The 13,882-nt window shown below is 42.7% G+C and overlaps 1 protein-coding gene across 1 annotated transcript in view; it reads left to right on the top strand.

Moving 5' to 3' along the window:
* PDCD4 (programmed cell death 4) overlaps positions 1-13,882 on the top strand; it is a 241,564-nt gene that overhangs the window by 48,555 nt on the left and 179,127 nt on the right. The window contains exon 5 of the mRNA XM_069239401.1: positions 11,228-11,341. Coding sequence (XP_069095502.1) covers positions 11,228-11,341 — 114 coding nt within the window. The remainder of the gene's footprint in view (positions 1-11,227; positions 11,342-13,882) is intronic.

Genomic DNA, 13,882 nt, shown 5'->3' with positions numbered 1-13,882 from the left:
AACATTTTTTGCCTTTTGACAATGTTTTTGTTTAGATTGAGGACCTGACAGAAGCATGCCACTACTCATTCAAAGTGCTCCCCTTCGGGGTCGCAACAGCACCAAGGGTGTTCACAAAATGCCTGGCAGATGTATCAGCTCACTGGCGCAGGCAGAAAATTAATGCTCCCCATACCTAAAAGACTGGCTCATTAAAGCCAGCAATCTTAAACAATGTGTATGCCATATTCAAACCACAATAGACTTGCTTCACCAACTAGTTTTCACAATCAGTTTTCAAAAGTCACACCTAAATCCACTTCAGATACAACCCTATCTAGGGGCCATTCTCAACACACAGTGGGGAATAATCTACCAAAATGCAGCAAGGATCAAGAATTTTCAAACACAACTCTCTCACTTATGCCCCAATCATCCAGTCACAGTCAAATAAGTCATGAAACTTCTAGGAATGATGGCTTCCTGCATTGTAATCATGCCACATTCCTGTCTTTACATGCGTCTGTTGCAGGAATGTCTATCACATCAATGGTCTCAGGCACAGGGTCGCTTAGAGGATCTAGTGGTGGCAGTCAGCTGCACCTTTCGCACTCTGCAGTGGTGGAACAAAACCAACCTTTTAAAGGAGCTGCCAATCCTGCACCCTGTTCTACAGATCATTCTCACAACAGACACCTCTCAGACAGGGTTGGGTGCTCATCTCCAGGACCTCATAGTCCAGGGTTTTTGGGATCACACATACTGAATTCTAAACATCAGTTATCTAGAGCTGCTATCTGTTCACCTAACACTCAGTGTTTGTAATTTCATCTCACCAACAAGGTAGTTCTCATACGCACATACACCATAACAACCATGTATTATGTACAAAAACGTGTGTGGGGGACACTTTCACTACAGTTTTTCTCCCTGTGCACATACAATTTGGCATTGAGCCATTTGCCACAACAGCTGCCTGTTGCCGGAACACCTCCCAGGCACATGCAACAATTTTGCCGGCCTCCTCAGTGGGAACTCCACTCTGAGTTCTTCTACCCTACTTCCAAAAGTGAGGTTTTCCAAACAGAGACCTATTTGCAACAAAAGAAAATGCAGAATGCCCAGATTTCGCCTCCAGGCTCCCACACTCTGTCAAAGGCAATGCTCTATGGATGAACTGGTCAGGGATATTTGCTTATGCCTTTCCACCTCTTCCTCTCCTTCCATATCTGGATTGAAAACTCAGGCAAACCTCTCTGACACTAATTCTAGTGGCACGCACATGGGCCAGACAACCATGGTTCACCACTCTATTAGACCTATCAGTAGTGCCACACGAGAAGCTTCCCCTCAACCCAGACCTTTTTTGCTCAGAACCATGGTCAGATCAGACACCCAAGTCCCAAGGAGTTGAATCTTGCAATTTGGCTCCTGAAGTCCTAGAATTTGATGTATGACTAGAATGTATGGATATTCTTAAGGAAGCACGTAGACCAACTACTAGAGCATGTTATGAAGCAAAATGGCACACTATTGCATTTCTCAAAATTGGGATCCCTTCCAAGTGTCAGGGCAAAATATCATCTTGTATCTTCTTCATTTACAAAAAAACAAACGTAGCATACTCTTTCATAAGGTTACAGCTGTAGCTGCTTACCTTCAGAACAGACAACGTTCTATGCTTTTCAAAATCCCTGTTATTAAAGCTTTTGTGGAGGGCTTAAAAGAGTAATACTGCCAAGACTATCCCCTGTGTCTTCTTCGAACCTTAATATGGTACTCATTAGACTTCTGGGCCCACCATTTGAACCACTACACTTATGTCCTTACAGTTCCTGTCGTGGAAATTGGATTTTGTTAGTTGCAATAAGTTCCCTGAGACGTGTATGTGAGCTCCAGGCTTTAACCTTAAAGGAATCCTTTTTCCAGATATGCAAGGATAAAGTGGTTCTTTGTACCAGTTCAAAATGTTTACCAAAAGTGGTATCTCAATTTCATCTCAATCAAATGATTGAATTGCCAGTTTTTTTTTTTTTTAGCAACCTGTTTATCTTGCAGAAAGAGCCTGCCACACATTAGATGTGAAAAGAGTGCTTATGTTTTACATCAATGGGACCAAAACCTTCAGGAAAACAAAATTGCCTTTTCTCCACCAGACAAAGGCAACCCTATTACTAAATCCACTATAGCAAGAAGAATGGTCAAATGTATCCAGACTTGCTATGCAAAAGCAAAAAGACCATTACCTATACCCTAGAACACACAAGTCGTACAAAAGGTGCATCTATGGCCTTTTTAGGTAACATTCCCATAGTTGACATATGTAAAACAGCTGCATGGGCTACGCCACGCACTTTCACTAAACATTACTTTGTGGATGTTTTAGCATGCCAGCAAGCTAATGTAGGTCAGGCAGTGTTACGTACCCTTTTCCAAACTACAACACCCAAAGGTTAGCCACCACATTGAGGGAGGCATTGCTTTACAGTCTATGCAGAGCATGTGTATCTACAGCCACTCATGACCTAAAATGGAAAATGTTACTTACCCAGTAAGCATCTGTTTGTGGCATGTAGTGCTGTAGATTCACGTGCCCCACCGCCTCCCCGGACACCTGTGGCTGTAGTAGTCTTTTTTTACACATTCACACACACATGGACAGTTCATTTACATTACCTTATACCAGGGTTCTGCAAAGTCTGTCCTGAAGAGCCGGGTCCATGCCCGTGTTTTTTTGTGTTTTTTTTTTTTTTTTTGCATATCCACATTTAGAATAATGTAGATTTCTGAAACATCTTGTTTCTAAATGTGGATATGCAAAAAATCTGGCATGGACCCTGCTCTCCAGGACTGACTTTGCAGAACCCTGCCTTATACTACACTCCCTTCATAACCGTCTGCAGGAAAACGAGGAGGAGTAACTATACCTTACAGTCTTTTGGACCCTACACTAGATGGCAGAAGTATGCTGAGAATGTGAACCTACAGCACTACATGCTAATAACAAATGTTTAGTGGGTAGGTAACATTTTCTTTTGGTGGATACTCTATCCAACTGCTGATTCCTTATTTCCTGTCCTCTTCATTCTGTGGAATGTTCTGCTTTCATATCTAAAAAGATCCCACTCTAGGAATTTGCAAACTTGTGTTGCTGATTGTTTGGCTCCCTGTCAGAGGGCATGAACAGAGCAAAGATTGATGCCCTTGAAGCTTAGTCTGTTCTGAAGTGAGTCTTGAAGCAGATCTAAAAGTCTGTATGGTAGCCAGCACTGGCTACCTTCTCAAAGGCTTATGCGATCAGAGGCACTTTCAAGCCTGCTTTAGAGGAAAAGACTGTTTAATTTAAGACTTCCTGAAGAAAAGCAACAATTTTCTTTAGATCACAATTGATGATCACAAGCACTGAATACCCCCTTCCCGTGTATCAGATCCCAGAGCACTTTCTGTAAAATACATAACTATATGTATATTCATATATATATATATATTTTTTAAAGAAAATCAAGTTTAAAAAAAAAAAGGAAATATATAATTTAGTTGGGCTAAATGCAGTCTGTAATATCCGTATGTTAATTTGCTTAAAAAAAAGTGAAATGCCAATTATAAACTAAAATTATCTCTTGTTCAATGCAAACTTTTTCACAAACCCTTTTTTAAAAGTAAAATGAGAGACCGGGGAGGAGGTAAAGCCATAGAGACAAGAGCCTATATGTCCTGGGGAAAAACTGACCTTGCTCTTTCTAGCAGACCCTTCAGGATTTAGTGATTTCATGATTTGCATAAAGAAAAATAAGCAAAGTTGTGACTCTTGTAAAAACCCGTCAATTTTTACAAAAGCCCCTGCAACATATTAAAATGAAACAAAAAAAACTTAGAAGTCTATTTGACCTTCTTTTTATTGACCCTATGCTGCTGCACTGGGTGACTGAAAGGAGGATGGGCAGGAGAGAGATGTTTTCAATCTCTCTCTCCTGCCCACCGATGCCAGTATGAGCTTTCTGCCTCCACGAATCTCAAAAGAAAACAAGCCACATCAGGACTGTACTTAAAGGAGGAAGACTGCTGGAGACACAGCAAGCATGTGAGTTTTCCTGGCCTCGTTTTGGCAGTCTTTCTCCTGGTCCTCATATTGGTTCTCCTTGTCTTTTTCTCTCCTAATCCCCCTGCCTGCGAGGCATCTTTCTGCCCTGCCACCACCCACCTGCCCTCCTCAGTCCTCATCCTTGCTTTTTGTCCCCCATCCAAACACCTTTATTTCCTGTTCCTCTCCCCGCTATGGCCATTTTACTGCCCCTCAGTCTCCTTTGTTTCTCCCTCACCCATCCCTCCCAAACGCTGAGCAGCCCCTCTTCCCCCACCCCCCCCCCCCCCTTTTTTTTTTTTTTTTTTTTTTTTGTTTTTTACTGACAGCCAAGAAGCTATATGCACATTTTCCTGATCAGGGACTTGTTGAAATGAACCGTTCTAGCAGCATGTAAATCTCACTGGAACATGTGCCAGTCATACTATATACATGTTTGTGTGTGTAATATATATATTCACATGCTTGAATACTTTCCCCGTCGTCGAGATGGGAGTCCCTGTTGGAATATACAATCCAGGCCTGAAAATGTACATATACAATACATGCCTCGGCCTCAATAGACTAACCTATCACTGTTATTTATTTATATATATATATATATATATATATATATATATATATATATATATATATATATATGATGTTCGATGGCATGTGTAGCTGCAGATAGACATGCTGTGCATTATCCTGCCCTCTAGTGTTGGGCTCGGAGTGTTAAAAGTTGTTTTTCTTCAAAGAAGTCTTTTCGAGTCGCGAGACCGAGGGACTCCTCCCTTTCGGCTCCATTGCGCATGGGCGTCGACTCCATCTTAGATTGTTTTCTTTCCGCCATCGGGTTCGGACGTGTTCCTCTTCGCTCCGTATTTCAGTTCGGAAAAGATAGTTATCCATCAGAAAATTCAACGATATTGTTTGCGCTCGGTACCGGGTTAGTGCTAGCACATCGACACCGAAGAAAGAAGAGCTCCGGCTGCCCTTCAGGGCTTCCACTCCTAGGCGGGGCCTGGTCAGCCCGACCGTGTCCATCTTCAAACCTCATGGACCGGACCCCCTTCCGCTTCTGCCCCAACTGCCACGCAAAGTATCCTTATACAGACCAACACTTGGTCTGTAATCTGTGTTTGTCCCCCGAACACAAAGAGGATACTTTCGAGACCTGTCGGGCATTTTGATCCAAGAAAACCGTGCGGGATCGAAGAGCTCGAAGACTTCAGATGGCGTCGACACGGCCGGGCACACCAACGTCGAAAAAGAGGAGAGATTCTCCATTTGAGATTCTGACTCGGACGAGTCCGAAAGTGAGCAGCCGAAGACGCAGCAAACCGGGAGTAAACCACCCCCGGAAAAAACTCACTCAAATAATGAAGGCCCAGGGGACGCCGCCGCCAACAGGCCATGGCTTAATCTGAAAACACAGTGACCAAACATCAGCACCGAAAAAGGCCTCCCAGCAGCCGAAGACATCCGACTCCGGTCGAGATACCAGCTCCGAACAGACTCGGCACTGAGATACCGGCTCCGAACAGACTCTGCACCGAGAGTTCGGCACCCCGAAAGCCAAAAAGGTTTCCTCGGAGCCGAAAAAGGCTGCCGAAAATATTTTGGTGCCGAAACATGCAGCCTCGGAGCCGAAACACAGCTCCAATACAGAGGAACAAGGCCTTTCCACACAATTACAAGGCCACAGATTTGAACAAGAACTGGGCACGAGAGAGCCAGACCATACCCAGAGGAGGCTCCATATACGAAAAGCCACGGGGAAAATCAGAACTCTTCCTCCAATAAAGATGAAGCGGAAGCTCGCATTCCAAGAGGCGGAAATGCAGCCCAAAGCAAAAGTGGCTAAAGAAAAAACACCACCACAGTTTTCACCACAGCAATCGCCAGCGCACTTGCCACATCTGTCCCCAGTAGCAACACCCCCAATGATGCAGTCACCAACGCACACAGGGATGAGCCAAGATGACCCGGATGCATGGGATTTGTATGATGCACCGGTCTCAGATAATAGTCCTGATTGCTACCCGGCAGGGCCATCACCAGCTGAGGACAGTACTGGTTACATGCAGGTGGTTTCCAGGGCAGCTACTTTTCAAAATGTAGCACTACATGCAGAGCCCATAGAAGATGACTTCTTGTTCAACACCCTGTCATCTACGCACAGCCAATACCAAAGTTTGACAATGTTACCAGGCATGTTAAAACACGCCAAACAGGTGTTTCAGGACCCAGTCAAAAGCAAAGCCATCACACCTAGGGTGAAGAAGAAATATAAACCTCCCCCTACGGACCCTGTGTACATCACACAGCAGTTAACTCCTGATTCGGTGGTAGTAGGAGCAGCCCGGAAAAGGGCAAACTCACAAACTTCTGGAGACGCACCACCGCCTGACAAAGAAAGTCAGAAATTCAATGCAGCAGGCAAGAGGGTGGCCGGACAGGCAGCCAATCCATGGCGAATTGCCAATTCTCAAGCTCTACTGGCAAGATACGACAGGGCACATTGGGATGAAATGCAACATCTCATTCAACACCTTCCCAAAGAGTTCCAGAAACGTGCCCAACAGGTTGTCGAGGAGGGCCAAACTATCTCCAACAACCAAATAAGGTCGGCTATGGACTCAGCAGATACGGCGGCCAGGACAGTAAACACAGCGGTAACCATTCGGAGACACGCATGGCTACGGACCTCCGGATTCAAGCCAGAAATCCAGCAGGCTGTACTGAATATGCCTTTTAACGAACAACAATTGTTTGGGCCGGGAGTGGATACAGCGATAGAAAAACTGACGGACACGGCCAAGGCCATGGGCGCGCTCTACTCCCCACAGAGCAGAGGCCCTTTTAGGAAGCCACACTTTAGAGGGGGGGTTTCAGGCCCAAACCACAGAGCCCTCCACCTCACAAGTCAGACCCTCATATCAGGGCCAATATCAGAGAGGAGGTTTTCGAGGACAATATAGGGGTGGACAGTTCCCTAAAACAAGAGGGAAATTCCAAAGCCCAAAAACCCCACAAACCAAACAGTGACTTCAATGTCACAAACCCCCACCACACAACACCAGTGGGGGGGAGACTTACAGATTATTACCACAACTGGGAACACATAACTATGGACGCGTGGGTCCTAGCCATTATCCAACATGGTTATTGCATAGAATTCCTACATTTGCCACCAAATGTGCCTCCAAGAGCACACAATATGTCCAAACAACACTTAGACCTGTTACAACTAGAAGTCCAAGTATTGTTACAAAAAGAAGCAATAGAACTAGTACCCAACCATCAAAAAGGAAGAGGTGTTTACTCCCTGTATTTCCTAATTCCAAAAAAGGACAAAACACGGAGACCCATATTAGACCTCAGAACACTGAAACCTTACATCAAATCAGATCACTTTCAAATGGTGACACTTCAAGACGTGATTCCCTTGCTCAAACAACAGGACTACACTTCAACATTAGATCTCAAGGATGCTTATTTCCACATACCCATACATCCTTCCCACAGAAAATACTTAAGGTTTGTAATCCAAGGCGTGCATTACCAATTCAAGGTCTTACCATTCGGCATAACAACAGCCCCAAGGGTATTCACAAAATGCCTTGCAGTAGTAGCCGCTCACATCAGGAGACAGCACATGCACGTATTCCCTTACTTAGACGATTGGTTAATGAAAACCAGCACTCAGCAACAGTGTCTTCTACACACAAAATACGTCATAGAAACCCTTCACATACTAGGGTTCTCTATAAACTACAAAAAATGACATCTACAACCGTGTCAAATACAACAATACTTGGAAGCAACAATCAACACACAAAAGGGGATTGCCACTCCAAGTCCACAACGGGTACAAGCCTTCCAAAATGTAATACTAAACATGTACCCAAACCAACACTCTCAAGTGAGGTTTGTAATGAAACTCCTAGGCATGATGTCTTCATGCATAGCCATTGTCCCAAACGCAAGACTACACATGCGGCCCTTACAACAGTGCCTAGCAACACAATGGACACAAGCACAGGGTCAACTTCAAGATCTAGTGTTGATAGACCGCCAAACACACTTCTCGCTTCTATGGTGGAATCCTATAAATTTAAACCAAGGGCGGCCATTCCAAGACCCAGTGCCTCAATACGTGATCACAACAGATGCTTCCATGATGGGGTGGGGTGCACACCTCAACCAGCACAGTATACAGGGACAATGGGATGTTCAACAACGACAACTGCATATAAATCATTTAGAGCTGTTAGCAGTGTTTCTGGCATTGAAAGCATTTCAACCGCTAATAGTCCACAAACACATTCTTGTCAAAACAGACATGACAACAATGTATTACTTAAACAAACAAGGAGGGACACACTCATCACAACTGTGTCTCTTAGCACCAAAGATTTGGCATTGGGCGATTCACAATCACATTCACCTAATAGCACAATACATCCCAGTGATTCAAAACCAGTTGGCCGACAATCTCAGTCGAGCTCACCAACAGACCCACAAATGGGAAATTCGGCCCCAGATACTACAAACTTACTTTCTACGCTGGGGAACACCAGAAATAGACCTATTCGCAACAAAAGAAAACGCAAAATGCCAAAACTTTGTGTCCAGGTATCCACACCCTCAGTCCAAAGGCAATGCGTTATGGATGAGTTGGTCAGGGATATTTGCCTATGCTTTTCCCCCTCTCCCACTCCTTCCTTACCTGGTAAACAAACTGAGTCAAAACAAACTCAAACTAATATTAATAGCACCAACTTGGGCTCGCCAACCATGGTGTACAACACTACTGGACCTGTCAGTAGTACCTCATATCAAACTACCAAACACACCAGATCTGTTAACTCAACACAAACAGCAGATCAGACACCTGAATCCAGCATCACTCAATCTAGCAGTCTGGCTCCTGAAGTCTTAGAGTTTGGACATTTAGACCTTACACAAGAATGTATGGAGGTCATTAAGCAAGCTAGGAAACCTACTACAAGACATTATTACACAAACAAATGGAAAAGATTTGTTTTACTGCCATAATAATCAAATTCAACCACTACATGCTTCTGCAAAAAACATTGTAAGCTATTTATTACACTTACAAAAATCAAAACTAGCATTTTCTTCTATCAAAATACATCTCACAGCAATATCTGCTTATTTGCAGATTACACATTCAACATCACTCTTTAGAATCCCAGTCATCAAAGCATTTATGGAGGGTTTAAAAAGAATCATACCCCAGAGAACACCTCCAGTTCCTTCGTGGAACCTCAATATTGTATTAACGCGACTCATGGGTCCACCATTTGAACCCATGCACTCTTGCGAGATGCTATACTTAACCTGGAAAGTAGCCTTCCTAATAGCTATCACATCCTTTAGAAGCGTAAGTGAGATACAAGCATTTACTATACGAGAACCCTTTATACAAATACATAAACATAAAGTGGTTCTCCGTACAAATCCAAAATTCTTACTAAAAGTTATATCACCATTCCACCTAAACCAAACAGTGGAACTCCCAGTCTTTTTTCCACAACCAGACTCAGTAGCCGAAAGGGCCTTACATACGTTAGACATCAAAAGAGCACAAATGTATTACATTGATAGAACAAAACAATTTCGCAAGACAAAACAATTGTTTGTAGCCTTCCAAAAACCTCATGCAGGAAATCCAATATCCAAACAAGACATTGCCAGATGGATAGTGAAATGCATTCAGACCTGCTATATTAAAGCAAAAAGAGATCTGCCTATTACGCCAAAGGCGCACTCCACTAGGAAGAAAGGCGCCACAATGGCCTTTCTAGGAAATATACCTATGACAGAAATCTGTAAGGCAGCCACGTGGTCTACGCCTCATACATTCATAAAACATTACTGTGTAGATGTGTTAACAACACAACAAGCCACAGTAGGACAGGGTGTATTACGAACATTATTTCAGACAACTTTAACTCCTACAGGCTAAGCCACCGCTTTTGGGCAGATAACTGCTTACTAGTCTGTGCACAACATGTGTATCTGCAGCTACACATGCCTTTGAACGGAAAATGTCACTTACCCAGTGTACATCTGTTCGTGGCATGAGACGCTGCAGATTCACATGCGCCCTCCCGCCTCCCCGGGAGCCTGTAGCCGTTTTAGTTGAATTGAAATTGTATATATGTAAATAATTTTGATTTAATACTCTATGTACATACACATTTACTCCATTGCGTGGGCACCTCTAGTATCCTTACTTTAACAACTCCTACCTCACCCTCTGCGGGTAAAACAATCTAAGATGGAGTCGACGCCCATGCGCAAGGGAGGAGTCACTCGGTCCCGTTACTTGAAAAGACTTCTTCGAAGAAAAACAACTTGTAACACTCCGAGCCCAACACTAGATGGCAGGATAATGCACAGCATGTGAATCTGCAGCGCAAAATGCCACGAACAGATGTACACTGGGTAAGTGACATTTTCCATACATGCCTTCTGTCTCTCTCTTCTTCTCTGTTTCTCTCTGTTTTTCTGTCTTCTCTCTTTTTCTGCCTCTCTCCCTCTCCCTAGAAGCTATATGCAGATTGTTCCAATCAGGGGCTTGATATGATACATGCACCTGTCATTTCCTTTGTCCATCCTCCCATCTGTATGGGAGTGTGACCCTCCAACACTTTCCTCTCTCGTTCTGTGGGAGAAAGAGGCTGTGTGTGTATGTTGCACGCCTTGGTGTACAAGTGTATTCAAGTGTTCATCTGTGTTTTCATTGATGTCTGTAGATATTCTGCTTTTCTTCATATGTGTGATATATATTTGTGTATGAATGGATGTTTGTGCATGTGCTATATAGCAGCTAGACAGATTGGCTTTGTTTTTGCTTGTTTTTCTTCTTCCCGAAATTGCAGAAATGTTTAACTATTGCCTGGCAAAAGTGTAAATAATGCTTGGCCTATTGTTCATTAGTAGAGACTTACTTTTTGTTTTGGTCACAGTATGCTCAGAACACAATTGTTTAGACTGGCCTTTTACCTCTTCCTTTCAAGAAACAAGTGGTTTGCAACATTCTGTGGAGTTGATTCTTTGCAGGCTGTTAAACCGTGCAATTCAGCTATCTGGTAAGACTTGTAAACTGATATTTCTGCATTACTGCTTACTGTGTCTTAACTTTTACAGGAAACCTGTGTCTATGAGACTACTGTCTTGCCTTTGGATGAAAAAGCATTTGAAAAAACCGTAACTCCCATTGTGCAGGAATACTTTGAGCATGGAGACTCTAATGAAGTGGCAGTACGTGTAAAATTACTTTAAAATTGCATTAACCTAGTGTTTGCCAATGTCCAACATAGAGTTTTAAGATGATTATTTTGTTGCTTTATATATAAAATGTGCTACCTAACCATTTTACTGTTAGTAATAGATGGTTCTCAATAGATGACAGATTAATCCTTTCTGTGACTTTTGAATTTCTTCAAACATTACACCAAGAAACATAGTGTTATGGGTGTTAAACAATGGCACGCTGAGACAGATCCTCAAGCGTTGAAAAGGAGAAGTAAATTAAAGTCAAGCTACAATTTTACAAAAAGTCTTTTTACTTCAGCGGCTGGTCTAATTGGAAGAAGCACCACATTATTTGCCTCAGAATGTTCCTTCAGGTTGTGATTTAGAAACATTTCCACAAACTCTTTTCAGTTTACTTCTGTGTATCCAAGCCCTCCTGTCTGTTGGCAGTTCGGATTAACACTCGGATTAACACTGTTCATTGCGTTAGAGGAACGCTTTTTTTCATTCCCTGAGATCACTTGTAAATTGACCATATAGACGAGTGGCCTACACAGATGTAAGAAGTCAATTATCTCCCTTCAATTCAGTCTACTCGCAGTACCTTTTGTATAGCAGACAGTGAGGGAACATCTGCTAAACCTGTTGAATACAATGTACAACAAGCATTTGCAATGCAATCGGTCTTGCATTTGCTTGAGTTAAAGCTGTTGGCGTTGTAAATTGATAACTGAACTTTATCCAGTATTGGATCTTTCATAAATTGACATGCTTGAATCATCCCCGTCGTCGAAGTGGGAGTCCCACGGTATATAAAATAGCAATTATTAACAATTTGTTTTCTATAGGCTATAATGGAAACACCAGCCACTCATATAGCCTATCCAAGTCCTTTTGTGAAAAGGACCAAAACCTGCCTCCTGGCCAATCAGGCACCAGCACCCTCTAGAACACTCTCCAGAGAAGCTCCTTCCCTCAGATCTTCTAGCACGAGAGTGAAAAGATTATGACCTGAGAGGAAATGCAAGCGTCTACGGGGAGGAGGGTGGGTCGCATGTGAATTAATGAAAGATACCAATACTGGATAACTGTAGTTACAGGTAAGTAACTTGTTTTCTTATCCAGTATTGGATCTTTCATAAATTCACATGCTTGACTCGGAATAGCCAGCAGTACTGTCGATAAACGTTCTACTCGCAGTGGATGGACGGTGCGAGCATAGACATCCTCTAAAACATATTATCAAATAGCTAGCTCATAAATCTTGTATTATGTACTTAAACAAATATACCATATATATCTACACACATATACCTTAAATATCTATATCTATATATATATATATATATATATATATATATATATATATATATATATATATATATATATATATATATATATAAAAGCATGTCAAACTATATTGTATAGCAATTAGAGACTATTGCATATAAAATAGTTTCCACACAATCAAGGAAAGGTCTCACCTTAATGAAAGAGATGACTTAAAACAGCTTGTCCAACTAGAGAGTCACTTCCCTGCAAGGACTCCAAACAATAGTGCTGCGTAAAGGAGTGCGTAGTCTTCCATGTTGCAGCTTGACATATTTTATCCAGGGCAATACCCTGAAACAAAGCAGCCGATGTGGAGACTGCTCTCGTGGGGTGGGCTCTCGGGCGCCTAGTCAAAGGTTTTCCTGCTTTGGTGTCACAAAACTGAATTGTAGAAGCAATCCACCGGGCTATAGTAGCCTTGGTAACCCCTGTTCCTTGTCGTCCCAAGAGAATAAGATACCAGTAGCTGATCTGATTTCCTGATTTGTTTGGTACTTTGGAGGTAAAGTTTGAGGCATCTCTTGATGTCCAAAGAGTGTAGAGTTTTTTTCTGCGATTGTGGTTGGATTTGGGAAAAAAAGATCGTAGTATCACGGGCTCATTGAGATGAAATGATGATGGCACTTTAGGAATGTACCTGGGGTTGGTCCTGGGCAGAACAAAGGCACCCGAAAAGACCAGAAAGGGTTCTTTAGTAGTAAAAGCCTTTAAAAATAAATTTGGTTCTATTATGGAAAAACAACATAGGTAGGAACGTGCTACTATTACGACAAGTCTGGGGTGGTCAGTTGTTGCTGCGACTCCGTGTTTCTAATAGTGGGGTAGAAATTACCAAGTTAATGCATCAGGGTTGTGGGCTTGACTCGTAACTTAACTAATTCCCTCAATATAACCCCCATTTAAATTTGTAAAACCAAAGAGAGAGCCTTTGGAAACAGTATCGCGGTGCCATGATTCGATCCCGTCACCGAAGTACATTCCATGTAGGTACTAAATGCAATGCTACTCATTAGTCCCACAAAAGACTAACAAGTTTACATAACCGCATTGTGCAGCACCAGCACGACGCGCACTGCCTGCCATTGTGAAGTAATCACATTTCCTAATAGTAGCTACACAGTCAGTACAAACGGATTTGTATGAACACCGCTCCATTCCAGTAGTTAAAACTGGTCACAAGACCATCTTCTCCCCAAAGTCTAACCCACAAAACAA

This window comes from Pleurodeles waltl, chromosome 6 (genome assembly GCF_031143425.1).
Source record: "Pleurodeles waltl isolate 20211129_DDA chromosome 6, aPleWal1.hap1.20221129, whole genome shotgun sequence".
Taxonomy (NCBI): domain Eukaryota; kingdom Metazoa; phylum Chordata; class Amphibia; order Caudata; family Salamandridae; genus Pleurodeles; species Pleurodeles waltl.
The sequence above is the reverse complement of the archived record's forward strand: the minus strand, read 5'-3'. Positions and strand labels throughout refer to the sequence as shown.